Raw genomic sequence first — 27,144 nt, forward strand, 5'->3', positions numbered from 1 at the left:
AGTTGTTATCTATGTTTACACTCGAACTGCCGTGAGTGCTTGAGGTACAAGTTGTGAGTTGATACAATAAGAGCTGTAATTTCGATTATAAGAACATTTTGAAACGTCCGACGATCAAGCGAATTTTCTTTATCCAGCAGATTGCATTCGATGTAATCACGTAATGAACGTCGAGCAAATTGACTTTCTGAAATTTAGGGCTCCAGTTTTAAGTTCTTTTAAGTTGAGGAGCGCTTATATTGACTATCCGGCATGTCTGGAGTTTCCACTATCTTTTAAATTTCTCGAATCTTCGCAAATGTTTGAAGTCCAAGTTTTCCGAGACTTTTTTTTCTTCATTTTTGCGTTCCGCCAAGTTTTTCCAGCACCTGCGGCTGACTCATCTGTTTTCCTAATTATATTCTCGAGATTTAGAGCAGTCCTTCGCGTCTTCCTTTCAAAAAAAGGAAGAACCGTGCACGGCGAGCGTTATCGCGAATACACCGGCGCCGGACTATTTGTGAATTCACTCGGAAGTCCATTCACCGAACCGCGTCGAGAGTTCGAAACCTCATATCTCGACGGAAAATTGCGAGCGAGGGCGTGAAATAAATATGGTCCTTGCCTTCGCTTTCGCACAGCTGCAGCGTGACGGTGCATTTTTATCGCGACACACGCCTGCAAGTATACGCGATTTCCGTCTGCGGCGGAATTTCAATGTGGGGTTTTGAGAGCCTCGGCATATTTATTTTTGCGAGGAAATTATTGATTCCCTATGAAATACGACCGCGGCTGCTATGTTTGCGTAATGCAGCGAATGAAGTATCCGTCGAAATTCCGACAGAATAAAATAAAGTTGCTAACTATCTGCCTAATTGATTGCCGAAAGGCAGGTACGTGTTTCGAACACATCGAGAATAAATCGAATTGCAAAAATCATTCTATTATCCCGCGATATGCAAAACTGTATCACAATGGGCATCACTCGCCTATTATGTTCTCTGTTTAACGTACATTTTATATAGGTCGTGTGCGCTAATTAGTCTAATTAATATTACAGCATTTAATTAATCTCTACTAATTATACCGAAGTTATATCATAAATATAAAATAATTTCACTTCTTGTATTTTATTTTTAACAGTTGATAATTTTTAAGCGTCAGCACATCAAGCGTCCTTTCACGATTCAACAATAAACATGAAAGTAAAATGTGGTAATGCGTCGATTTCGAAAAATGAGTAAAAGCTTTTTCTATCAGCACATTATCGATTAGAAATAAAAAATGGAATAAAATCAATCGGGTAACTTACTTTTCTCGTCATCGTAGTCGTCCCTGTAGAGAACTTGTCCGTCGGAATCGTCCACATCTTCCCTAATAACGTACGGCCTCGCGTTCTCCTTGTTCTCCAGCGTGCAGGGCAGAGCGAGGCCGAATCTGACGGGTCGACTGCTGAAATAATGAAAAGTGGGGACGTGCGAGATCGTTAATTCAAACCCCGGCGGTGCGTTCCGCAGGTTGACGCTACGTGAACCAATGTTCTACTCTACTCGGTGCTACAAGAGAGCGAGATGCGAATGGGGTATGCCGAGGATGGAGGAAGAAAAGGCCAGAGATGCAAAGTGGTGACAACGGTGGAATGGAGAACAACGGGACACGCCGTGTGAAACGACACTGTCGCGCGCATTTGCGGCGACCAAGTCCGGCTGTCGCCGTTCGACACACCGAATGCCGGTTGTGCACGTATTCACGATATTTGTTTATTCGAGAGAGTCGTGTCACTTGTTTTTGCGCAATCCACGTCGACGTCGCAGAAAATTTATCGCGAAAATTTGGAAGGAAATATCGAGGACGAGAACGAGCGCGTATGCGCGAAAATAATAATAGTAACTGTAATAATTATGGAAATTATCCTAATTGTGAATACGAACTTTATTCGCGATTGTACTACTTGCGTCGCACGCGCGCCGGTGTTGAGCGACATACTCCGCGTCACTTGACGTGGAAAATTCATTATGTAAATTTTGGAATGTGCGACGAGTACGGAAAAACGATGACAGTAACTGTGATAATTATGGAAATTAATACAACGGCATTCAACGTGTTGAAATCGGGTTCGCTGCTTGGTCCGTGAGAGCGGTGTCTCGCGACACGTCGAGAATTTTTTAATTTAAACTTCGGAAGTTACCGCAGTGAATTTTCTTCCAAGAATAGTAAGCCCGGGAGCGCTAAGTGATTGTAAACATTTCGCGAATATTTAGCACAAGCGCTACTCTCGACTGTGTACGCAGTCTTGACAAGAAGTTAAGATTTTCTTCTTTCCTCGCGGCAGTTTATCGCGAGAACCTCTCTCATAATATTTGCAATAACTTTCCAAATTTGTCGAAACTTTCGGCCTACACTTTAGATTGCGCTTTACGTTCCAAAAATTATTAATACTGTGGAATAATAAAATGTTTGAAAGTGTAGAGAAATGCAAACGAGGGGGCGTGTCACAATCTGTGCCAATCGTACTTGGTTCTTATTTTAATATTCATTAAATTTTTAATTTCTTATTTCTTTTCAAGCGGTGCGTTACGTCAGAAGCGAAGTGCCTCGGGCCAAATATTTTCAAAGCGTTTTCAACAATGTTAAGAAGCCGGCGGAAATTTCAAGCGTCAAAGCTGCTATAATGTGATACGAACAAAAACATCGGTAGTTTTTTTTAAGACATGCTTAAGACCGATGTAATAAATCTGTACAAAATATTGCAAATTAACATTTGTGAAATATATTAGTTTTATCATATAGTTTTTGTGAGTAATTTTCGCAAACGAGCAGTAATTTTTGAAAATAATTATATACAATTTGTGCGAATAATTAAAAATGCAAGATAATACTTTGTTTGCATTTTGTTCGTAAGTTTGTTTTCTTCCGTTATTTTGCGGAAATTGCGGCACAGCGAGAAAGAAATTACACATAAAGATAAAATATTCATTATAATAATTATAAATTAATTAATATGCAGCTTAATCCACCTGCGTGAAACATGGTATTTAAAGGGCAAATGCATTGCAGAAATAATTATAATTATCAATATGTAGAAAAGGCTACATTTCATGCTCTTTCGTATAGCAGAATTAACGGGGACACGAAATATCGAAATGTGAATAATCGAAGATAAATACACGGAGAATCAGAAAACGCATACTCACACGAATGAAATAGAATCAAACGACACCTCTTCGCCGTAATTACTCCGTCTTACACAAAACCGACTTATTTCGCGAGCGATACCGTCGCCCAATGACGGATCGTAACTCGCGAGATCGATCGATCGCACGAGAAACGGAAAATAGCTCGCTCCTTTTGCGCGATATTCGACTCACGTGATATGTCGCGCGTGATCGAATGGTGCAGCGTGACAAGCGTAAAGGCGAGAGATTTTTCATGGGTTTCCCTAAGGTTTTCTCATGCTTAAAACGTCGGACGTTACCATGCTCACGGCGCTCGGCGTGACTGCGACGAAAAAGTCGCCAAGTGAAAGAGAAGAGAGAGACTAGAACGTTTTTAGTGCTCTCTCGCGATTAACCGCGTGCCGCCGTGAAAGACGTGAAGAGACAAATGTAGACAATATACATAATACGTATGTACATATATACATATGTGTGTATATATATATATATATATATATATATATATATATACATGTACATATATATATAATATATACACCATATCGGTTCGCACACATGCTTAGTTAGACCAATGCCCAATTACCATATTCTCATCCTAGGCCTCAACGGTGGCCTTCTGGGTTAAGCATAAGAAAAATACGATGCTTTACTAGTGACTGACATGTTAATGGCGGGTGCACGAAGTACATTCCATGAGTACTCGCCTGAGAGAGCGTACGTTTCCCTTCAGTAATGTCCTGTCTCGCATTTCAAAGTTCGCAAAAAAACAAATAGAAAATAACACGCGGCGAGTATATTTATACATTATATAAATATCCTTCTTAAATCTTACTTTATTATCACATTACGATCTTTATTACATAAGATACTTGTCATGCTAGTAAATTTAGATTGACTTCATCTAAGAGATAATTATTCGTCTAAGCAGCCAAATACGAGAAGCGAAAAACTACAAGCAGCGAGACGGGAAATTAAAGGACTACGTTCGGAACGAATTAGGGCTCTTCGATGTCCGCTTTTTACGTTTCTTTTTTTTTTCATTACGGTCGAGCGTAATAATAGTGCGAGAGAACTAGGTGCTCGACGCTTGCTCGCAGACGCGATGCTTTTCGAGGCTTCCGATATCAAACAACGGAACTGGAGAGAAAAGCAGAGCTTTTGAGAGAACAGAAGCGATTTTTAATTAAAGAAAAGCCGATGTAGAAAGCGGATTATCCCGGAGAATTTGCGCCGGGTGGCTCTCGAAGGGCGCCCGATTCTTACGGCGAGTTTCGAGTTTCAATGCAAAGCGTTCGAGAGAAATCGATAAATGTTTGCACTTTGCGTTTATTTCACGCTTTTGTTTTCTAATTACCATTGGAACATTGTATGGTAATTCAATGTACTTCAATTTCGAAATCCATTTAAAATTACAATAATTCTGCTTTTTATTGTGAAAATAATACATTTCAAAACCTTTAACGCAGTATAATATTTTAAATTTACTTCAAATATTTAAAGATTTACAAATTATGAATTTTTCGTATTGTTGAATTTCTCACAAATGTTACATTCTATAGTCGTCAAAATAAATGATTAAACCACTGTACAATGTTTTATCAAGATTTGAAACATAAAATCTACGTATTTGTGTGACATATTTATTATTAATTCCGAATTGTTTCTCTATTTTCCCTTTGGTTTTCTTTTTCAGTACAAGCGAATATTTGAAGCCAATGTGCAGTTGAAGTTTTTTTTTAAAAGACAAATCAATTTCTCTTGCCGAACGCTTCAGCACCGATGGATATACTCGAGCAATAGTAAAGTGAATCTGAGACTTGCAGAGGTGCACTAACTTGAACGAGGCGTGGAGCTCCTGGCGAAGCGTCAGCGGCCTGTTCTCCTGTGTCGGCGTACCCTGCGGCGTGCCGGGCCCGCTTCCGGAACCTCGCTTCTTCAGCACGCTCTTCAGCGGTACGGCGTGGAACTTGGGTTCCTTCGCCGGAATCTCCTCGACACGAGACGTGTCGATGGCCGGATCCGGCTGCGACACCCTGAAGACGTACATATTGTCGTCTTCCTCCTCCACGTCGATGTCTTCCTCATCTAAAGAAACAGGCAGCAAGAAAATACATGTAATTACGAGGTTTTCAGCCAAAGAGATATAAACGCCTATTATCTAACGTTTGATTTATACAGTCACGATAATGGAAGTTGCACCGTTTGTATCGTGCAAAGATAGCTATTTTATCATTTATTAAAACTTGGAAAATTCCGACGAGCAAATTAAATGATTTATACATAATAAATAAAACTATTATATGTGCAGATTGCTTTTTCAAACTCATATAATTACGCGGCAGGCTATGTCAGGATTAATTTATGAATATTCGGTGACACAATCATAACAATCGATAGTCAATAATTAGGCATGCATCACAGAGGAAAGTTGTGTCAATACAACAGAGAATTGCGGTCATCAATTAGCGCAGACCGATAATTAACGACAAAATTAAATTCTCGATAATGAGATAAACAGTATTAAATAATTCTTTAATAATATACCGGTTAAAATTTTATATCGCAATATTGAAAATCAGAATAACAAAAATGTACGTATTATTTATATTACTAAAACACAACATTGCACGCTTACATGAAAATATCAAATATAATATGAAAAGAAAATTTACAACTCAATTATAAAAGATTTAAAATTGAGAAGAAGACCCATAATAAATTAAAACTTGTTTAATAAAGATAGGAGATCAAGGGTCAGGCTGGTTGATCGTGCCAAGAGTTATTTTATGAAGTGATATTTATTTGACGTTTCGGTCAATAATTTTTGACCATCTTCAGAATAGTTTAAATCTAATGACAAATATAATAGTATATAATATTATGAAATCATCAAGTCAAAGTTTGGATAATAAAATAAAATAAATAAATTACATACCAGAATGAAATCTCAAAACATAATTAATGGTCAGTGTTTTATACAGTCCGTTGATAAAGATAGCTCGAAATACAGATTGTTAGTCATTATTGACGTTAAAAGACTTAATTAAACCTCTAAATTCATTGAGCACACTTAAGAGGTCAGACGTCTCACTTGTTAGTCGAGCACAAATCTTATTCTGAGCAAACGGCAAATTCAAAAAGGGGAGGATAGGTAGGAGGTTAGGAAGCAAGAAGGGGGGGGGGTATTTAAAGAGGGGATAGTAAACTAATGATATGACTGTATGACGCTGGTAACGAATCCGTATCACTTTGAACATTTATGCCATGTGACTGTCTCTTGATGAAAATCATTTCAGAAATTAATCTTTTGTTATAAGAATGCTCTATATCACAGATCTCTGCACCGTCCCAGTCAAAATTATGATTAAGTCGACTGCAATGTTCCGTAATGACTGAATTTTGACCTCTCCTGACAGAACTTCTGTGTTCATCGACTCTAGTTCTTAATTGTTTTTTTGACTGTCCTACATAAGTCACGTCACAATCATTACATGAAATCTTATAGACAATGTCATTGTGGGAGTTTTTTTCTGCAATGTCTTTATGTCTCTTAATAAAAGTATTCAGTTTGTTAGGTATAGTATATGCTAATCTGAATTTATATTTTTTTGTAATGTTTAATTTTTTCTGACACAATGTTAGCGTAAAGAAGAACAAAGAAACGTTTATTGTCCTCATCATTGACATCATTATCCAACAATAAGCGTCTGTTATTATATATGTAATATTTTATTCTCTCTCTAATACCGTTAAAAATGAAAGGTAAAGGATAACCATTATTCAATAAAATGTCAATAATGAGAACAAAATTCTGTTGATAAAATTGTGGATGAGACAAACCCAAGACCCTGTCTATCAGGCCAACTAGCACACCTCTCTTATGTGATATCGGATGTTGAGAGTGGAAATTCAAAAATCTGCCAGAGAAAGTAGGTTTTCGATACCAATTAAACATGAACTTATTGTTGCCTCGATATAATGTTATATCTAAGAAATTGATATTATCTCCCCCTATCTCTGCGGTAAATCGCAGACGATCGTGTACGGAGTTGAAAGATCTGAGGACATCCTCAATATGTCTTCTAGGAACCATAGTAAGAATGTCATCCACGTATCTAACATAAATCGGTAAGCTGAATTCTAAATTTTCCATTGCTCTCAATTCAAGATCCGTCATGACGATGTCAGCCAAAATAGGAGAGAGGGGGGAGCCCATTGGACTTCCAAAGGTCTGTTTATAGATCTTGTTATTAAAAATGAAAAAGGTTGAACTTAGAACAAATCTTATGGCACTGATGAACTCCTCCATAGAAAACAATGTGTTATTAGAAATAATTGGCCATCTGTTAACAATACCTGCAATAGCCAATTCCGAAGGCACATTGGTGAAAAGAGAAACAACATCCAATGACACGAGGTCCGTATCATCATCAATTATCTTATCCTTTAACATATCAATCAATTGAAAACTATTTTTTATGTGACTGTCAGGTTTAGGGATACTGTTATGCAAAACATTGTGTAGAAACATGGCTAGTTTATATAACGGGCTATTAATACATGAAACAATGATTCGAAGCGGACAGTTATCTTTGTGAACTTTAGGAAGTCCGTATGCTCGTGGTAAGGTGCCGTCAGAGGATAGTAAGGACAAATATATAGATTTGCTAATGAAACCTTTCTGTCTCCATCTGTTAAGGTGTGTTTTAAGACCATTAATAATCTTTCTTGTCGGGTCTACAGTCACAACCTCATAAGTGCTCTCATTGGAGAGAAGCAAATTCATTTTGTAAAGATACATATTCTTGTGTATGGCCACGGTAATGTTGCCCTTGTCAGCGTTCATAAAAAGAATGTCTGAATGATCTTTAAAAAAATTATTATGTCATAAGATTATTATGTCATAATTAATTATGTCAAAATTATTATGTCATAATTAACAATTATTGGTACGATCAACCAGCCTGACCCTTGATCTCCTATCTTTATTAAACAAAAAGATTGAAAATCAAACTTGAAATTTACGTTTTATCATATTTAATTCAATGATTCTTATGTTAATTGTATTTATATAATTGTGGTCAAATATATTGGCAAGAAAAGAAATTAATTAATTATTTTTATGTAAGAACTTCAAACATTTCTTTATAATAATCAACTTTTCAGTATCGGTAGATTAATAATCTAAACCATTTCTTTGCTTAAAATAAAAAGTTTTTAATGCATTGCAGTAAAGAAAATGTAAATTTTAAAATTCTAGACCTATCAAATTTTATAGTATAAAGTTCCAGTGTCTAAAATTGAATAAAATGTACATTTTTACATTTTAGACTATTTCTTTCTTTAAAATATAAAATTTCAATGTATTGCAGTAAAATTCTAAGCCTATCAAATGATATGATATAAAATTCTAATGCATAAAAATGTATAAAATGTACATTTGAACATTTTAAATACATCAAGATTTTAATACATCACAGTGTAAAGAAAATGTGAATTCTAAGATTCTAGGCTCATCAAATATTACGATAGAAGATTCTAAAGCATGAAAATGAGTAAGAAAACATTCACAAATAGATTTATTTGTACTCGTGGAATTATGTCAATAGAAGAACTTTGGATAGGCAGAGGTGGGATTCTGTGTCATTAATTGCTTCAAGAAAAACATCCTCTTCCTGCGATATTATGTTTCGCCACTTACCCTCATCCTCGCAGTCTGAGAGCGGAATTTGCCGTTGCCTCGCCAGTAAAGTCGGGCTCGGAGAGCTGAACATCGGCGGGGGTGGTATGGGGCCGATTTCACTCAATGGAATCGGCGGTTCTGGGAGTTCCGACAACATCAGGGTATTCTGAGGTGGTAACGGGTAACACCTCTCGATAACCTGCTGATTGTCGGCACTCTGATCGAGCACCCCCTTGTCCACTGAAAGTAGAAAGAAAGACGCAATTAACAATAAATGCCAGAATAAATCGAAAGCTATTGCTAAAAACAACAGTGAACAGTGTTTTATCTCTCTGATATTTTATTAATCAGTCTTGTCTCATTGTGTACATCATTTTTATGTTCAAGTTCTTCCTCAATTTCTTTCGTGTATTAATTCTTTTTCGGTATTTCTAAATTGGATTGCACAGATTTAATGTTTTATAGAAAAAAAATCTCGTGATATTAACGTAAAGAAGACTCGACATCAAATGGCTATTTCGCTTCGAAATCATTTCGAATTGATTCCAATATCCGAATCTGCGCAATTCGAGCAAGAATGCAACCGAAAGAAGAATACGCCAATAAAATCAGAGCCAGTTGTTTCGAGAAACGTGATTCATTGCGGTGCAGGAGCAACAATATCTTGGCAAACGAGCGAATGCCGCGTTCGTGCCTCGCTGCAACTGCAGCGAGGTGAGGACTTGCGAAACATCGTTTGCGGCTTCGCCGAATTTGTTTATTATTAAATCCGCGCTGCCGTGCGCGGGAATGTCGGGTGGAATTTTTAATCTGGCATTACTGCTTTATATAGTTTGCAGAATCACGGCGCTTTTTTTTTTCTTTTTTTTTCCGAAATTTAATTTCCCTACGCCGTCGATAAAGGCCGGCGTATTTTTCACAAATATAACGGCCCATCGTTGTACGCACGGTCAGTATCGGCTGGAATGCTAAATAACTCACTGAACGCGCGCTCGCGCTGGCGATTTGATAACATCGCGCACCTAAATTCTGACACAAAAGGATGAAGTTCCAGGCGGTTCCCGGCCGGAGATACTTCGGCTATCACGCATTCCCCAGGGATCGTCCCGCGCTTGATCACAAACACATATTTAAACATATTTGATTCCAGCGTGGTCAAAATTTATCGTGGTCGTTTTAACTGCGAAAATTTTAAACTGCACGTGGTCGTGCAAATTTACATAATGAATAAAGTTTCGAAGCAATTACTCTAAAATTTATTTGATTAAATATATTCCCTTGATGCGCGCACGATATTAATGGTTTTTACTGGATACAATAGATGAAACTGATAATAATATTTTAATATTTCACAGAATTTATTTTCCTCGATATTTTATTTTTTGGATTTCTGTCAAAAATTTGATGAAAATTAAACATAAAAAAATATTGCTTAAATATTCAGTCAAAATACCAAAATAGGTATATTAATTTTCTGAAGTTGCGTCATAATACGTATTCATAAATTAAATCAAATATTCAATGTTTATTACTAAAAGTTTCAATATACAGGCCAATATATATGGCACCAATGGAATGTAATGATCGAGAAATTTTATATTTGCAACATTACCGTAATCAATTTGAGTCATTTTTGCTCGAAAAAATAAATATAGCTCTTCTGTATTTTAAATTCGTCTGCTTCATCAGTCTGAGCTTCTAATAAATGTTATTAAAAAACTGTTGCCGGAGATATATCAAATTCAAAGGAGGGAGGGTTGCCGTCAAAGGGGCAACTAAAATCCAATAACAAAACTTTCGGCACTCGTGTGCGCTCGATGATAATTCATTCATGAAGCGCGAATTCGTGGCAACTTTTCGCTCTTCATCGGGTTACCGCACGAATTATCGCTTAAAAGGATGATATCGTTGCCTGAAAACTGATGACCCTTAAAGCTGGAGAGAAAATTCTTATTTGAAAGTTTTTGTGTAAAAGCTGCGCATAGCGATAGTGGATATATAAACCCAAGCTTATGCCTGCTGATGCATTAGTGAAGCTTTTATACGCAGTCGCCGAAGAAACGCAAAAGTTTCTGAAATTACGCATTCATAAGTCCAGTTTATTAGAAATAAAGCTTGAGTAAACGTGGCGCTGAATGAAATAATTTAAAATAAATCTCATAAATACAATAATACCTAAAATGTAGTACATGTATTATTTTGTGTGTGATATATTTCATATCAATTATATTTTAATTTTCTATTGAAGAGAGCTTCCTAGGAAATATACATTCATACATTAATAGCGTACTAAAACCGTAGAGTGCTAAACTTAGAGGGTTTAAGAAGGAAGATTATTCTCACTGCCCTTCTCTCTCTCTCTCTCTTTCTTCATTAATATTTCCTCCAAACTCATCACATCCCCCTCGTCATAGAAATGTTCATTCTGTCGCACGCCTCTGTTAATTTCGTCGAACTTTTCTCTGAGCGATCGATACGCAAGACGCAATCAACGCACGCCGGCTCGCGAGCTGTACTCACTGTCGAATAAGATCAACCTCCTGGCTACCACCCTGGCGTCGAGGGTATTCGGCCTGTTCGGTTTTTTCTGGTCTCCGGGATCCGGAACCGGACCCGAGACCGGCGCCGCCGAGCCGGTCGTCGCCATGCCCAAATTTGCGGCCTGCGGCTCGCCGCCGCCGTCGCCGCCGCACGGCGATATCGCGCCATTCGCACTCTGTTCAGTCTTATCCTTCTTCGGCTCTGTAACAGAAAAAAAAGTTCGGCACCGGTCAGAACCGTGGCGAGATATGTGATCCGTCAGAGAGGCGGATTTCTCGGCTGGCCGATTTCCTCGCAATTTTCCCCATCGAATACCGCGCTCGCTCAGAGAAAAGTCTCGTCGAACCACCCGCGAATCCGCGTGCAAATAAATACGATACGCATTCGTAGATTATTTTCCCACGTAGTGTAAACAGCGTAAAGCTGGCGTGTTTTTCAATAGATATATTCGCCGATGATGTGCCAGTTTTCTTCATTCTTGCTTAGTCACGTTTATGTATAGGCGAGACAGACTTTATTCTTTAAATCACTTCTCGATCGACGAGACGTTGCAGAATGTCTCAAAGCTTGCACAAATACGTGCGTTCGTTTACCTTGATTTTAAATAATATTTTAATAATTTTATCATAACCAAAGAAAAGGAAAAAAATTCTGTGTAACAGTAAAAAAAGAGTTGGATGAGTGACAGTAAAATCCGCTAAACGTGGGTAGGACATAGAAACCTTCAAATTGCGTTTATGTTTTCGGGAACGGACACTCCGCTGACTGGTGTCGTTGAAAATCTGTCCGCCATTGCGAAAAGCCGACATATACGCCGCAATGTCATCGTGACATCCAGCGAAAAAAAGGATACGCCGATTTCCAGGTCGATGCTGGACACATCGCACGGGCGGAAAAAGCTTCGCGCGCGTGCGGTTCGTTATCGACTAGCCGATTGTCGGTTCTACGTTATTCCGTTCGTTGCGGATTTCGAGAAATTGACATATTTGCCGATTCGGCAACGATTAAAGGTAACGCGAGGATGTTCAAAAATTCGCTTTGTACGGCGCTAAATATCGATAAAACAATCGGCACCAGGTTTTTTTGAGAGCTGCAGTCAGACGTTACGCGAGAAATCCATTTCGATTCGATTGCGCATCGTAGATCACTTAGTACTCGAGTGTTTTTGACGTCAAAACGGTATATCGAGTAATTTTTTCCTGTAACTCCATGCACCCTCCATCATATTGAGAAATAATTAAAAAGAATATCTATCGGTCGAAGTGCCGATTCGTGTCGCACCATTAGTCCCTTTGCGTGTAATTAATTATGAATGATGGAAAATTCGAAATATTCTCGAATTAATTTCGGAGCGATGTACACGGTCTCGTTTAATTAGTGTGGCAATTAATTTCAAATAATTATAAAAAATCGCAAGTAGAAATATGAACGAAAAGATATAACTCGTTTTCTTGTTAATTTTTCACCGCTTGAAATTTATTATCGAGAACATAAATAACTTTTTGCGCGTAATTAAAAATTTAATAAATTGTTTGGACGCTATTATTTAATCTTTACAACTTTGATTATGAAATATATGCTTTTTTTAAGTAAAAAATAACGTGGCCTGATTTCCAGAAGAAAACGCAACGAGCAATTTGATTTAAAAAGCATGCTTTTAAATGGAATTTTATGACAGGTAAACATTATCGACTGTCAAGGAAAACAGAGTATAATAACGCGACAATATGCGTCATTAAGTGCTGATATCGTGGATAACAAATCTGTAGATTGAGGGCGATCGTGATCAAAGTACGCGGCACGAGAAACGGAACGATGCGTTGTTTGATGTCCGAAAATGAAACACTATATTCCAAATATATCGTCGAAAATAGCGTGCGTAACGAGATGAGGTCGAAAGGCGAAAAGATACAGTCGATTTGCGGCAATTGCGATTCGTGATTGCGGACTAATGGAATTTAAAATTAAACATATTAATGCGCACAATCGGAAACCGCATACATTTCAATTGGGTTCGCTTGAAGCAAAATTAAAGCAACGTGATCGATATTCTCGCAAAAATACGCGCGCGCTTCTTCTGTGCTTAGCGGGGCTCTTTTACACCACAAAGGGCCGCGACGTAAATAACTGGATGCCAGAGCACGGAGATGAGTTACTATAGGTTACCGATAAATATTAAGGCGCGGATGTCATGAATATTGTATAAAAGAAGGAGGAGGACAGACGCGGAAGAATGGAAGAGAAATTGCCCGAGTCTCAGTTTCCGAAAGAATACGCTTTGCTGTCCGTGCAATAAAGATCGATTCGATTTTGCTGTTTGACGGATTTTACACGTCCGGAAGCTTCGCCGACGTCGTTTTGGAAGGTCGCCAATGGAATTCCGAAAGCACGACGAGCAAGCCGTCGGTTCTTTCGACACGCTACTAATAACGTCAACAACATATAGCGCATTACGAAAACGAGCAATTCAAAGTCCGCCTACTCTAAAACTGTTAACACTTGATTCCGATTCTTTATTAACCCCAGCGACGGTTCAACTGCAGTACTACTGTTGTCTCATATTTGTAAAAAAAAAAACTGTACCGTTCTAAATTTATTAATTGACACTTCGATTTGCATCGGCTTTAAATAGATCAAAATCTTACGTAATCGTTAAAGAATACGATATTAGTATCTTGAAAGTGATCGTCGCCGTTCTCTTTTATTCAGACAGCTAATAAAATGCAGCGCATTTCTCCTGAATTAGAATTTTAATTTTACAGGCATTTTAAAATAACGCATTTTAAAGTAACGAGACACTAAGGTCCTGATTAGCGGCGGACGTGTTAACAACGCGGCTTACGCTGCCGCAATTTAGATCGCGCGGGGCCGATTAAGCGGCGCAAGAAATTTCGCACAATTAGCGAGCGCGTGCCCTCTCACTTACTTCGCCAGTTAAGATGAACGATACGGCCCATCGGTGATTAATGTCGCCGCGACTTGCTGCAATTTTAGGCTCGCGCAATTTCGAGGACACGCGCTGGGTGTATTAACCGTTGCAACAAATTTCGCAATTAGTCTTTCTCCGTGTGCCCAACTGTCGTCGTCGCGTACGTTGAGACAAACGACACGGTGACTAACGTCCTCTACTTCGGCGCGAAGTCAAGCGGAAGCACGAGTACGAAAGCTCTTCTCCTTCCGACGTGTCGCGAAGCTCGTGCGAGACTGGTTGGGAGCTAGAAACTCGCGGCTTTGGGAACGCAAACAAAAATAGATCAATGACTTCGCCGAAAGGCAGAACGGCTCACAATACGACGACCTTCCATCTATCGCCGCGGTAAAACTTCGCGCTTTGATATACTGCGCGCACTTTCAAACGATTCAAGTTCCGCGCGTTATTATGCGTCTTTATGCTGAAAGTCTCGCGATCAAAGTTCTGCAAGCTGCAGTTTTCTCGACAGTTCTCGAGGAGGCTTTGGCACTACGTGAAAGTAAACAATACGCGCGGAGAAAGCACACAGTCGCGGCAATTGCGCGACGACTCCTCAAATCAACAACGAAACCTCGATCGGTTATCTTAGTTCGCGGCCAACACAGTCGAGCAAAGTTCCGCTCGGCGGAACTTGTATGCCAAGTGCAACGCACACAACCGAATGCGTTAAAGTTCAGCTGTGCACCGTTACGCGCACACATTGATCACGGTACTCTGAAACGTGCCAAGTGTACGCACTTCCGATGCATCCGCGAACTTCGGCGCAACGAACGTGAGAGACTCTCTCACGGCCGCATCGTCGGCCGATGAATCTATGAATAGAGCGACGCCGCGACTCGCCCTTGACAACATTTCCGTTATGTGGCGTTACGTTTGAGGAATTTCGGTTACGACGAAAACCTCCAGCGTCACGGCCGCGCGAGCGTGAAAAAACCCGAGTGCACGGTGCATGAAACTGACGCAATTTTAACGTCACGCGAGCACAGCGTGGGTGTGCGAAGTGGATGATGAAGTGTGCGATTGGAATGTAAACTGATAACGAATAAAAAATTTGTTTCGCCAAAATTTAATTAAAACTTTTATACCTGTTAATCTAATAATACATATAAGCGTGGATATTTTTTGAATATTTTTTCGTGAATAAAAATTTTTCTCACACATCAGATATTATAATTTTTCTTTAATTGCCGCGTTTAGTTATGCTTGAGAATCACGCAGATTGTGGTATCTTAATGTTGATGTGAAGAGAATGAAATGCGTTGCGTATAACATATTTACGCAAATTCTCGCATTAGCCGACTCCCCCAAGCAACGGCATTGTTTATAGAGCGTAAACGTCAGCGTGTGCCAGCTGGTTTTAGGACCAGTGAGCTGCGACCCTGACACACATATGTATGCTATTGAGATAAATAATAGAATTTCACCAAGGATTTTTCGCTGAAAGAATTTCCACGCGCCTTCGTGGAGCATATTTTTAGCTTTACTTCAATTGCGTATTTTACGGCTAAAATGTACAAAGCGCTCTACTTTGCAGACGCGTTGCACATATTGTTCTTGAGATTGCGCGACGTATTGCAATCGCAGTATTTCAAAGGATCTTACGTTGCGCGCGCGATCTCTTAAAACATCCTCTATCACGCCCTTGGCACCTGCGTGTTACACGGCGCGTTGCAATTGGAGCGCCGTACGCGACGAGCGCATAAACTTTGTCGCGGTCGTTGCGCATCATGAAGGCGTCTCTTCCACCGCTGACATTGGCGTTTTCTTCGCTGCGGTGCGGCCGAGGACGTTCGGTTAACAAACGAGAGAAATAAATTATGCCGTACACCAGCAACGGTCTGCATAATGAAGAGGAATCCATTCCGCGCGCGCGTGTACGCGAGCGAGGAACAAAAGAAGGGTAGGTACGCTTTCAGTTCCCTGCTTCGTGTCAGAATCACGCAGCGCATACTCGACATGGCGAAGTACGACGATAGACAAGAGCTGTATGTTAATTGCTACACTTTTATAATACTAAGAGGGTCCTCGCGTTCTACAGCGGAATCTCTAAAAAAAATTCGCTCAATTTTTGCCACATCGCGCACTCTCTTTCTCTTCATTCTTTTTTTTTATTCCGCTCCAAATTCAGCCGCATAATTTTACTATCTTCAAATACAGATAAATTAATTTGAATGCGCGATATTTCATCTGTGACATTTAACTCCTGTCGCAACGAGAGAAAATAAAACGCTGCTCTACAGTGAAACCGTTCGTCGAGGAAAAATGACGTTTCGAGCGTACAAGCGGGAGGTTGTTACGGCGACGGAATACCAATGTGACGTTTCGATGACGTCAAGAAACGGATGCTGATATTTTCGTAGCGTGCTGGTCGTCGGAACGACAATAACGGCGACTGGGGATATTTGCGCGACTGAGCATCGCAGATCCGTGACATCATCGTTCAGCGTATTATGGAAACTTCGAGAACCGCAAATCCGTGAAATAGACGAAGTTATTTATGTATAAGACGCGTCGCGCAAGAGGAAAACCCATTTTTTTCCTCCTCGAACACGGCAAACACGTTTATGGCGCGAACGCTCGAGTTAAGATTGACGCGGTTTAAAACGGACAATTAGTCACGGAGCACACGTGCGCGTTCCGCGCGCCGTAATGCGCCTTCTTCACCCGGTAAGACGGAAACTCGTGATTTCGAGCAAATACCAGCCAATTCCGTTTCATGGAAATGTTTTGCTTCCTTCTCACGGTGAAAATACGCGCAGATCGGCAGAAATAAATGCCGGGGCTCAATGAAAGATACATAACTGCGAAAAGCAAAACGGAAATTAGAGAGAATCGTTGGAGAGAAATTCTCATGCTTCAGACGATTCGCGAATTAGCACGAAATGTTGAAGATGAAAATTGTTTTGGATCTGTCGCTTTTGGAACCCGAATCTGTCAACTCGACAACAGTAATCACTTTCACTCCTTTGTTATTTCTGCATAATTAAACATAGTTGGGCGAATTCTTAGTAGCCTCGTATCGAAAGGCGATGCTGCACGTGAAGAGACAGAACTCGTTATTCGCCCTGACTTTAATCCGACCTGCACTTCCGAACTGCGGATTCGCATCGTTGTCCGGAGTCGACAACGCGTGCAATAAAGGTTGACGTTATCTAGAAGGAAGGAAGCATTGTTTACGGGCTCGCTTGAGTTTCGAGAGCGCTTCAATGTTTCCATCCGCTTCGCCTCCTCCCACTCGCGCGGCACCAACTTTTCCAGTCCTCGAAACACGGACACTGCAGTCTGGAATTCCAGCTGCATTTACGACGAGCAGAAAGAAGGAGAAAGACCGGAAGTTTCTCTAATCGCTTCCAAACAGCCAGCTGCTCCGGACTATTCCTAGACAATGTGGCGCTATTAGTTGCAGCCGTGTGGTTTCACGTACAATCCTTCATTTACCGAGCGCAGGTTGCATTCAATTAGCATTCCAGCAATCCGAACTAACTTTGTGTTCGAATAAATGTAAAACAATTCGTCATTCTTGAAAGTGTTGCATCAAATGCCTCGATATGTTTTTCGCGTAAAATTTTAGGAATAAACAATGAAATAACTAAATAACAAACTTTTGAAAATAAATAAACGACGATCTTTTAGCGCTTTTTTTTCCACGAACAAAATATGACAATTAAATTGCAAGTCCGCGCTAGAAGCTATTTTTCATTCTCGCAGTGGAATTAAAAATTCTTTGTGACGTCGTAGCGTGCAATTAATCCACGGATCCGTGAATCATGACAATTGCGGCGAAGTTTTCGCGAGAAACGAGGACTCCGGAATACATTTCCGCACATCCGGAGGGACACTCGTTAGGACGTAATGATATGCGGAAAACGTGTCGGCGTCGAAAAATTGCGATCCCACGAGTGTTCATTGTCAACAACGGTTGAAATGTCGTCCACGTGTGGAGGCTCGTGGATGACCAAATCGCGGTCGATGCCGATTAAGCCGCGGCCGCAATTTCGCATAATTTGAGGTGGTTCGCTATACGTGCGCCACTCGGAAAGATCCGTGTCATTTAGGCAGATTGCTATCGGATGCCCAATGATCAGATTCGATCGCGGCTAATAACCGACCTCGCCGCAGATTATTCGCATCAGCAACGCGGCTGCAATCTGAATCACAAATACTCGCGAAAGAGCTCTTCATTTGCGGCGCAGAGTGCATTTGGCGAGTATAATTTCATATTTCATTGTTTTAAAATATTTAACGCACTTTGTGCCCCGCATTTTTTTTCCTTTCGCGAAAAAATCTGCATCGCCCGATAATCTTCAGCGAGAGAATTCTATTTTTAGCCGCGTCACGGCAAAGGTCGTGTTCAAGTATGAAAAATGATCGCGCAGGTTGCAGTCTGCTTTTTACAACCGTACACTGTCATGTACGCGCTCACGGAAATGGATACGCCCGACTCGATGAGATAGCACAGTCAAATGTATGTCTTGCCTTGAACTGCCATTCAAAACTCGCTTGCCACGATATATCCAATGTACGTTTCAATTTGCGTTTGATTTATTGATATCAATATCGTTTGACAGTTTATCGAGTATACTTTTGCTTTGAATTTTTCGAATCAATTACTTGAAAAGTAATCTTTTGACGCAGAGTCATGACATTTTATATTAATTTTCTGCGAAAGAATGATATATTTTCAGCAACGGTAGCAACGATAAAAAACATTCGTTCAAAGCACGGGCGAGTCTCCTATTCGCAATTACAACGATTATACAAAATTAGCGAACGGAAAGAGAATTCTTTATCCGAATGCCTTTTCTATTGCAAGGACGAGTTCACACGTAAAGAACGACACAAAGGGAACTACGTCAGCTTTCATCCCTCACTGCTCGGCACAAGGCGTACAAAGAAGACTAGCATTTTCATACCTGACTGGGCAAATAATCAGCACAGAGGCATGAGATAATGTTCTCTTGTAACGACAGAGTGCGAAAAACGCGGCGTTCCCGTGGGAAGCTTCTACTATCATATTTATCCGACTCAATTCTGTTGATATCTGTGACTGGTCTCCTGTGCGCGCGACTGAAATTGTAAGAAACACAATCTCGACGGAATTACACGACAAAACCTTTGCCAGCTCGTTTGTATTCTTTGACTTACCTGACATGTCTCGCGTTGTTATCTCGCTTCCGAGATTCCATCGACAAAAGAAAAAAAAAAACGTACGTGAGACGCATATATATTGTACAATATATGTGGCACAATTCGAAATTAAGTCAGAAAATTTCGCGAGTGTGTTCTTTTTATCAATTTAGAATTCTTAGTTTAATCGCTCGCTATTTCCTTTATCGGATACAACGACGAGAAAACAACTTCGCTGTCGTCTTATAAATCAATATCGGAAAAATAATAATCGTTTATCGTATATTTATTTAATTCCGGTAAGAATTAACCACCTTGCTTCGTAGCTAGTTCAGAAACTGTAGAATACATAAAGTGCTTAAAACGCCATTTCGCGTGATTATATAGTTTCGGTCGTTACCAGCGTGCTTGAAACATCAAGTTCGTTAGAGCGCCGCTTAACAAAGCTGGAATTATCCCGCGACGTTACGAAGTGGAAACGCTCCCAGTCAGACACGTTGTAAGCGCTTATTCTATAGTCGTGAAGATTCCTGGCGAATTTTCGGAAATGCAGCCAGAAGAGTTTGCAACCGCGTTGAGCGTTCAAGTGCGGAAATATTATAAACACGTCCTTAATCTGTTTTTCGCTTAATCCTGCTAATATTTTACTAAAAAGCACAAAGGTTGCAGAAGTAAAATTTCCGTGCTAATCTCGCATGCATTAACGCAATACTCCGCATTAATATCTGACATCTTGATCGTATCTTTTGCGTATAAGATTGTAGAATTTTTAATGAAATTACACGAATTCACACGTTGAAATAATGCAATCGATGAAAGTTTCTTAAATAGAATTCCTTTCTCGCCGACGAGAGAAGTTATTTTCGCAGCCTTGGTCTTTCAGGTAGCCTTCTCGTCATTCTAGCCGTAGCATGTTAGCACGTCAGAATCTACCCGAAGGGTATAGCAAAGTTAAACACCACTTCGTGTTGTCACGCCATCCCTTACGTCCGTACACAGGGCGGAGGCTTCCGGCGAAACGAGCGAAAGACACATATTTCGGCGGTCGACATTACCTGGCGTGCGTCACAACGAGGTCGTCGACCACGTATTCCTCCTACCTGGGGACGCTTTTCCGTCTTACATCACGAGAAAAGCATGCGACGGCGTCCAAATGCTTCTCACGCCAGAGTCTTACTCACTTAATAATCAAAATAGTCCCCCTTGACGAAGAAAATATACTTTGGACGTAGTTTCAAAATAACTCAGCTCCGTGCTATCGCAATATCACGCGACGGTTCGGATGATGCACCGCGACGTCTATTCCAATCTCTGTTTAAATAATTATCTCAAGTCTTGCACGCAAATATCCTGCCGCTGACTAATTCAAACGCTCGATGCTCAAGAGCACGCCGCTTGAATATTTCATCGGACGCTGAAAATCCGGCATATAATATAATGGAGGTATCGATAGCTTTGTGAATATTACGGTGCGATGAACTTTTTATGAGGATTTCGGATTTAATGCTACTTAACGCTACATCGGCTATCATCAGCGCGAGAACAGCAGAGAGCGCGATCGAATCAGATATATACGAGAATGCGAAATAAAAATAGTTTCCTCTTTGCTGCTGCGCGGATAGTATCGGATGTAATAGGCGAGTGTATTTTCGATACGAAAAACGATTGATTTTAATTGCGCAATCTCGTTTCTCTTTTTTTCGGAACTGACCCGGTTGCGGATTGCCAGGGTAGAACGGCGCAGCGATTACAAAAGAAAACGCTATTTATTATGGATAGTCCGACCGACGAGCGGCTCGTCGATACTGTTATATATCTACCGCAATTACCGCAATTGGAGCGTCATTCGCGTGCGCGCGCGTGTGTCGCGTGTTCCAAATCGCACGCGTACGTGTCATTGGTGCCTTTCTACATTGACGGCCATGAAATTGTGATAAAACCGCGTTACGCGGGAAAGACCATTATTTGCCGACGTAGTGACGGCCCGCGAGAGGGAATCCGGGCGGGAATGCGGGCGGAAACTATTTTTGCGAAGGCTGCCAACTGACACATACACGAAAGCGGATCGAAAGCGAGAGAAGAGAGAGAGAGAGAGAGAGAGAGAGAAATTCTGCTGGCAAATTAAATCGATTCAAAAAGTTAATTGCGTTTTGCATTTTGCCCGACTCGCATGCGAATCGTCAGGACGCGATGAACAATTATGAACTTCGAGCCGCTCGTTCTATTGTGTACGAATTAATAGCCGGAAACGCAAATTGCGTATACTGTTATCACGCTTATTGTGTCGAGGCATACGCAAGATTGACTGCCATCAGTCCGTGTACAAAGCCGCGAAATAGAAACAAAATAGAAGACAGTGAAAAGTGGAACATCCACATATAATTAGCATGCACTTTACGGAGAAGCATAATAATGCGAAGAATATGCGCGAGCATTATCGGTTTCCCTATCCATTGTTGCCGATTTGTTAATTAATCAAATAATGTATAAATCAACGCGCATTCTATGTTATGCAGCATTTCGCAATTCCATTAGGCGGCTCCGAAGTATCATGGTCAGTTTCAATAAAGTGCATAATCAATCATTCGTAATAATTTCGCAATTACATCGGATTGGATCACCTGCAATTAATGCGATTAGTGAGCCGAAGATGGAGAAAGCCACCAAAGTCGTAATTCAAGTGAAGCAGCCTGAGAGACGAGACGATTTATCAGCGCGAGTCGACAGTGCCGCATTTATTCCGATGTTTCATTTCGCTCACACTTTCGCCGTCGTTGAGAAGTGGACATTGAAACGGACGACACGTCCGATTCTGATCCGAGCACGCCTGTCATCGCTCAAAGCTGTCAGCTGCAGCATCGCGCGCACTCCGGGAGTGCTATTCTTGACAGTGGCAATTAGCGAATTAAGCGCCCCGTTCAAAGATGCCGTTCGCTCTGCAGCTGGCACTCGAGATAAAATTTAAACGCGCGTATGTGTGTGTGTGTGTGTGTGTGTGTGTGTGTGTGTGTGTGTGTGTGTGTGTGTGTGTGTGTGTGTGTGTGTGTATTTTACGCGAAGGGTGAAAAGTTCATTCAAAATGCGAGGTCGATGTTCTCTCACGACGAAAAGTTACGTCGCGACCTATGAAAATATGCGAAAATTCGCGAAATAGTACGCACAAGTGTAATTCTAGTTAACAGAAATATTCCACGCGAAAGGACGTTTTTCGCAGCGCTACTCGTTGACAAACACGAAATGTAGCGGTTACCATATAAATAAGTAGTTTTCAATTATAATCACGTAAGCATTGTTGTTCTTGCTCGGGACAATTTTTACTTCGCCGTCGGTCGCAATTAGTCCGCGTATTAAAACGGCAAAACGGTTTTACGCACTGAGAGAAATACTTTTGTTAAAATAACGAAAGAGAAGTACCTGTAACAAATTTGATTAGTTACTATTGTGACAACAAACATAGCAGTACGAGGGACGAATTTGATTTGTTACTTTATATTTGCTGTGGTAGCAATTGCCACCGTAAATATAACTAACAGTCTTTCGTTTCTTCAGCAAATCATTTGTATGACGAGTGATTATGTGAAATCATTATGCTGTTTTATTTGTTGGCAAAACGTTTGATTTGCTAGGATTACCAATCATTAGTCAAAGTTTTATGAAAGATTTTAACAAATCAGTAGTTATTTGTGCAAATGTGAGTTAAGGGCAGCGATCATGCGTAACTTTTTACATATTATTTTCAATGGCAAAATTTTTCATTTTTCACCTTTCCGTTAGAGAAAAAGTTACGCGTGATCGCTGTCTTTAATTCACATTTACACAAATAGCTGCTGATTTACTAGAATCTTTCGCTGTTCTGTTTTATATTCATATTATAGAATTTTTAATGAAGAAAAAAAGCAATGACGTGAATTATTTAGACAATTTATTTTTATATAATTACCTCATATAATTATAATGTATACATACATTTATTAATTGGATATTTAACTATTCTAAATACTATAATGAAGCACAACAATTTTTTTTCCGGTAGCCATTGTATGCGCATAAAGGGGTTTATAATCAAGTAAATCATTTAATTTTATACATAACCAATCATCAGTCTCTTCTATTTCATATCCTAAAACATGTTCGTATAAACCAATATTCTTAAGGACATTACAAACAAGAATAGGACAAGCATCGTAACTAGGATGAAGAATTAGTTTTATTTTTCCAAAACTTGGGCACAAATCATGAGCACCTGTCGCTACAACCATTCCTTTCTTATAAATAGTTCCCTTATATTCCACCCAATTTGAACTCATACATTCTGTTCCTCTAAGATCAATTGAAAGGTTTTCAAAGAAAGGTAATAATTCATTCAAAAAAAGAATTTGGCCTGAACCGATTTGTGTGTCTGGAATTATGCCTTCTTTGGAAATAAAGCGATAGCACATGCCTAATTGATGTTTGACAGCCAGAGAATGTGCAATATTTACGCGAGACATGTTAGATTTTGCAGACTGAGTCAGGTCTCTATGCTTTGCTTCTTTTCGAATAGTAGACAAGTGAGATATAGGGCCACTTTCTGCAATAACTCTAGGATAATGTATAAAAATGTGCATTTTAGGAGTTAAACATTTTCCAGTTAAAGAGATAAACAATCTATGATGCTCTTCTATGAGAGCTTTTAATTGAAAAGCGGCTCCTTTATATAATCTCTTTGCCAATACAATGTCCATTATTTGACGCAGTAATAAATATAATTGCCAAAACTGGTTTTCTTCATTAACAAGATCACCCACAATTACTCCAAATAATCTGACAAAGCAAAGAATTTCGGATCCAGTCATTTTCAGTTTTTGTTTTTTAAAAAGATTATCAGTTGTTATACAAGAAGGTTTATTTATAGAATGTTTTGGACCATAATCAAACATCAGCATCCTGTTATTCAAATTTTCCAAAGTAAAATATTTACTATTTATAAGATTAGTGATAACATGGATCATAACAATATTACAAAGGCCTTCTCTTAGATCATGAAGCTCATCTACACTTAGATTTTCAACCATATGATATGATGGTACTTCATGAAACGTACATTCTTCTTTTAATCCTGTTTGTGTATAGTCGTTTAACTTTAAGTCCTCTTTATAACTGATAGGATCTCTCAAAAGTGCACATTCTTCTACACATCCTATATTCGCATCTTGTGTGTCAGATTTATGCATTTTGCAAATTTTCAAAAATAGTTTGCAGAAAATGACTCTACCATTCCAAGAACTCCATTTAAGCCTAAATTATCACCAGTGATAAGTGCTAATACAAAATAAACATGCTTATCTCCTTCACTACTTTTAATAGTAATACCATCATTTTCGAGTCTTTTTAAAACATTTACAAGAAGAGCAAAGGTTGCCTTATTTTTAAAATATGGTCTCGTCCAACTTTCAAATAAAAGTACTAAAAAAATATTTTTTAGAATGGAACAACATTCTGGAGGGAGACATGGCACTGTCACATAGACAGCACCAAGTTTTCCTGAATGACTTCCTAGAGGATTGTTTACCTCTAAATCATCGAAATATACAAACAAAGGAAAAACAATATCCTCTTTACTATATTTTTGTTTTTTTTTTGCCCATAAAAAGCCCTGGACAAAGTTATGAAGACCCTTACTATCTTTTTCAAGGAAATCCATGTAATTTAAAGTTTCTTTTAAAGCACCAAGCAATTCAAAAAACTTTTGTAGCATAGAATCTAATGGAATATACTGACCATATACAGAAATATATTTTCCCTTCATAGTATTATTACATCTTTCTGCACAAAACATTTTACCCATTTCATATGGAATTGGAACTATATAATCACCTGCATTTGAAAAATATTTGCAACGAAGATATTCTGATTGTAAATGTTTGAAAGGGTTTTCTAATATCTTAAACATTAACTCTATGTCTAGAACTTCATTTTGAGCGCACTGACCAGTTTGTAGAACATTTAAAACTTTTTCTCTTAAAAGTGCCACGTATTCACTCCCAACCATTAAACTGGAATCGACAACTACTTTTTGAATTAAATTTCTGGGAAAATGAGGATTACTATAAAGTTTTGCAACAAACAAATCAACTGACTGTCTTAGCAATGATGAAAGTTTTTTAGAAGTAACACATTTTATGTCATTAATATTGTCATTAATATTTGGCTCATTATTCTCAGTAAAGTCAAAATTAATTTCTGATGTACTGTTACTACATAAATCATTCTCAATAGTTTCTTTCTTTTTTACTTCACATTCCATTGAAAATTTGTGAGTTGTCTGCAAATGTTTTTTAAAGGAATTTTTTAAACTGAATGTTCTAAAACAAAGATTTTCTCCACATTTAAATGTATTATTTATGGAATGTCTTATTTCAAGGTGAATTAACAAGCTTCGAATGGATAGGAGGTTTACGTGACACAAGCTACATACAGGCATTTTTACTTTAATATTAATAAACTAACTAAACTAAAAAAATGCACTAAAAATAAATCATATAAATTTTAACATTAATAAACTTGCTAAATTAAAAAAAATAAACTAAAAATAAATCACAAATCGTATACACATAAAAGAACATACAAAACTTGTTTTTATAAAACTTAATCTAGAAAGACAACACTAATTTTTAGAAAATTGAGAAAATTCGCGCAAAAGAGCTTCGACTCCACTATAATGAGGGTCGTATTGGCAATTTCGTGGCATCTCATAGGCAGCACGCTGAAGGAACTGCCATAATTGAGCGCACTCAGGAGAATACTGAATATGTAGAACGTGGAAAATTTTGAAACAAATATCTACCGCTTTCAAAGGAGTGTCCACTTCATAATATTTTTTGACTCCTAGAACGACGAAACTCTGCTCAATACAGGCTAGTTCTGGTCCAATGATTGCCACCAAAGGTTGAAATGTACAACCGTATTGAATCAGTTTTGCCTCCCGAGCTCTAAGTTGTACTTCCAAATCTCCAATTATCTGCAAATAAAATATAATTTAGACTTTATAAAATGTTCAGCTTCATGCTGTGAGGTTTTTATTATGTTATTAGATATTAATTGAAAACTGCAAAAGATCACAAAAAATATGAACTCACTTTAACATGAAGAACAAAACTTTCCTGCACTTCAGCCTTAGATGGACGCCACTCTTTTATTTGTTTAGTTTGTTTCCTTGCATTTATAGGAGCAAACAAATAAGAAAGATTATTCAACACTTGAAGTGTCTTGAGATCTGAACAAAGTAAATAGTTATAATAATCTCGAAAAAGGAACATTTTTTTTTAAACTAATTTCTGACAATTTTTTTACCATCAGAAACTTCATCATTGCAAAAATCTTTTAATTTTGCAGATATTTTTCCAAATAAAAAATCTGATAGTTTCCGCCAGTTCACAAACAATTTCATAAATTTGTCAGTATATTTCCTCTCAAAATCAAGCTCAAGCTACACAAAAAAATGTAAATATAGAAAAAATCTACAAAAAAGATAATAATAATAAAGATAATAATGATTTTAATATCAAATATCTAATACCAAATTCCTAAATTCATTTCGTATTGGAATTGAAACAAAATCTCCAGAAAAACAAAAATTGTTATTACTTTTATACTTATGTCTTAGGTACTTGCATATTAAAAGTGTT

General features: G+C 38.8%; 1 protein-coding gene across 26 annotated transcripts in view; it reads right to left on the reverse strand.

Moving 5' to 3' along the window:
• The window catches only part of LOC105670030 (phosphatase and actin regulator 2), a 324,201-nt gene that overhangs the window by 9,176 nt on the left and 287,881 nt on the right, over positions 1–27,144 (reverse strand). For 20 of the 26 annotated variants that reach the window (XM_067347498.1, XM_067347499.1, XM_067347506.1 and 17 more), the window contains 3 exons: positions 26,810–26,945; positions 26,596–26,732; positions 22,452–26,477 (listed from right to left, as the gene is read on the reverse strand). In XM_067347498.1, the coding sequence (XP_067203599.1) occupies positions 26,124–26,477; positions 26,596–26,732; positions 26,810–26,945 (627 nt within the window). In that variant the 3' untranslated portion in view covers positions 22,452–26,123. Of the gene's footprint in view, positions 1–1,291; positions 1,432–3,738; positions 3,772–4,990; positions 5,241–8,856; positions 9,079–11,358; positions 11,581–22,451; positions 26,478–26,595; positions 26,733–26,809; positions 26,946–27,144 lie in introns of those variants that run through there. The other 6 variants (XM_067347510.1, XM_067347519.1, XM_067347512.1 and 3 more) reach the window with 5 other exon arrangements.

This window comes from Linepithema humile, chromosome 1, assembly GCF_040581485.1.
Source record: "Linepithema humile isolate Giens D197 chromosome 1, Lhum_UNIL_v1.0, whole genome shotgun sequence".
NCBI classification, from domain to species: domain Eukaryota; kingdom Metazoa; phylum Arthropoda; class Insecta; order Hymenoptera; family Formicidae; genus Linepithema; species Linepithema humile.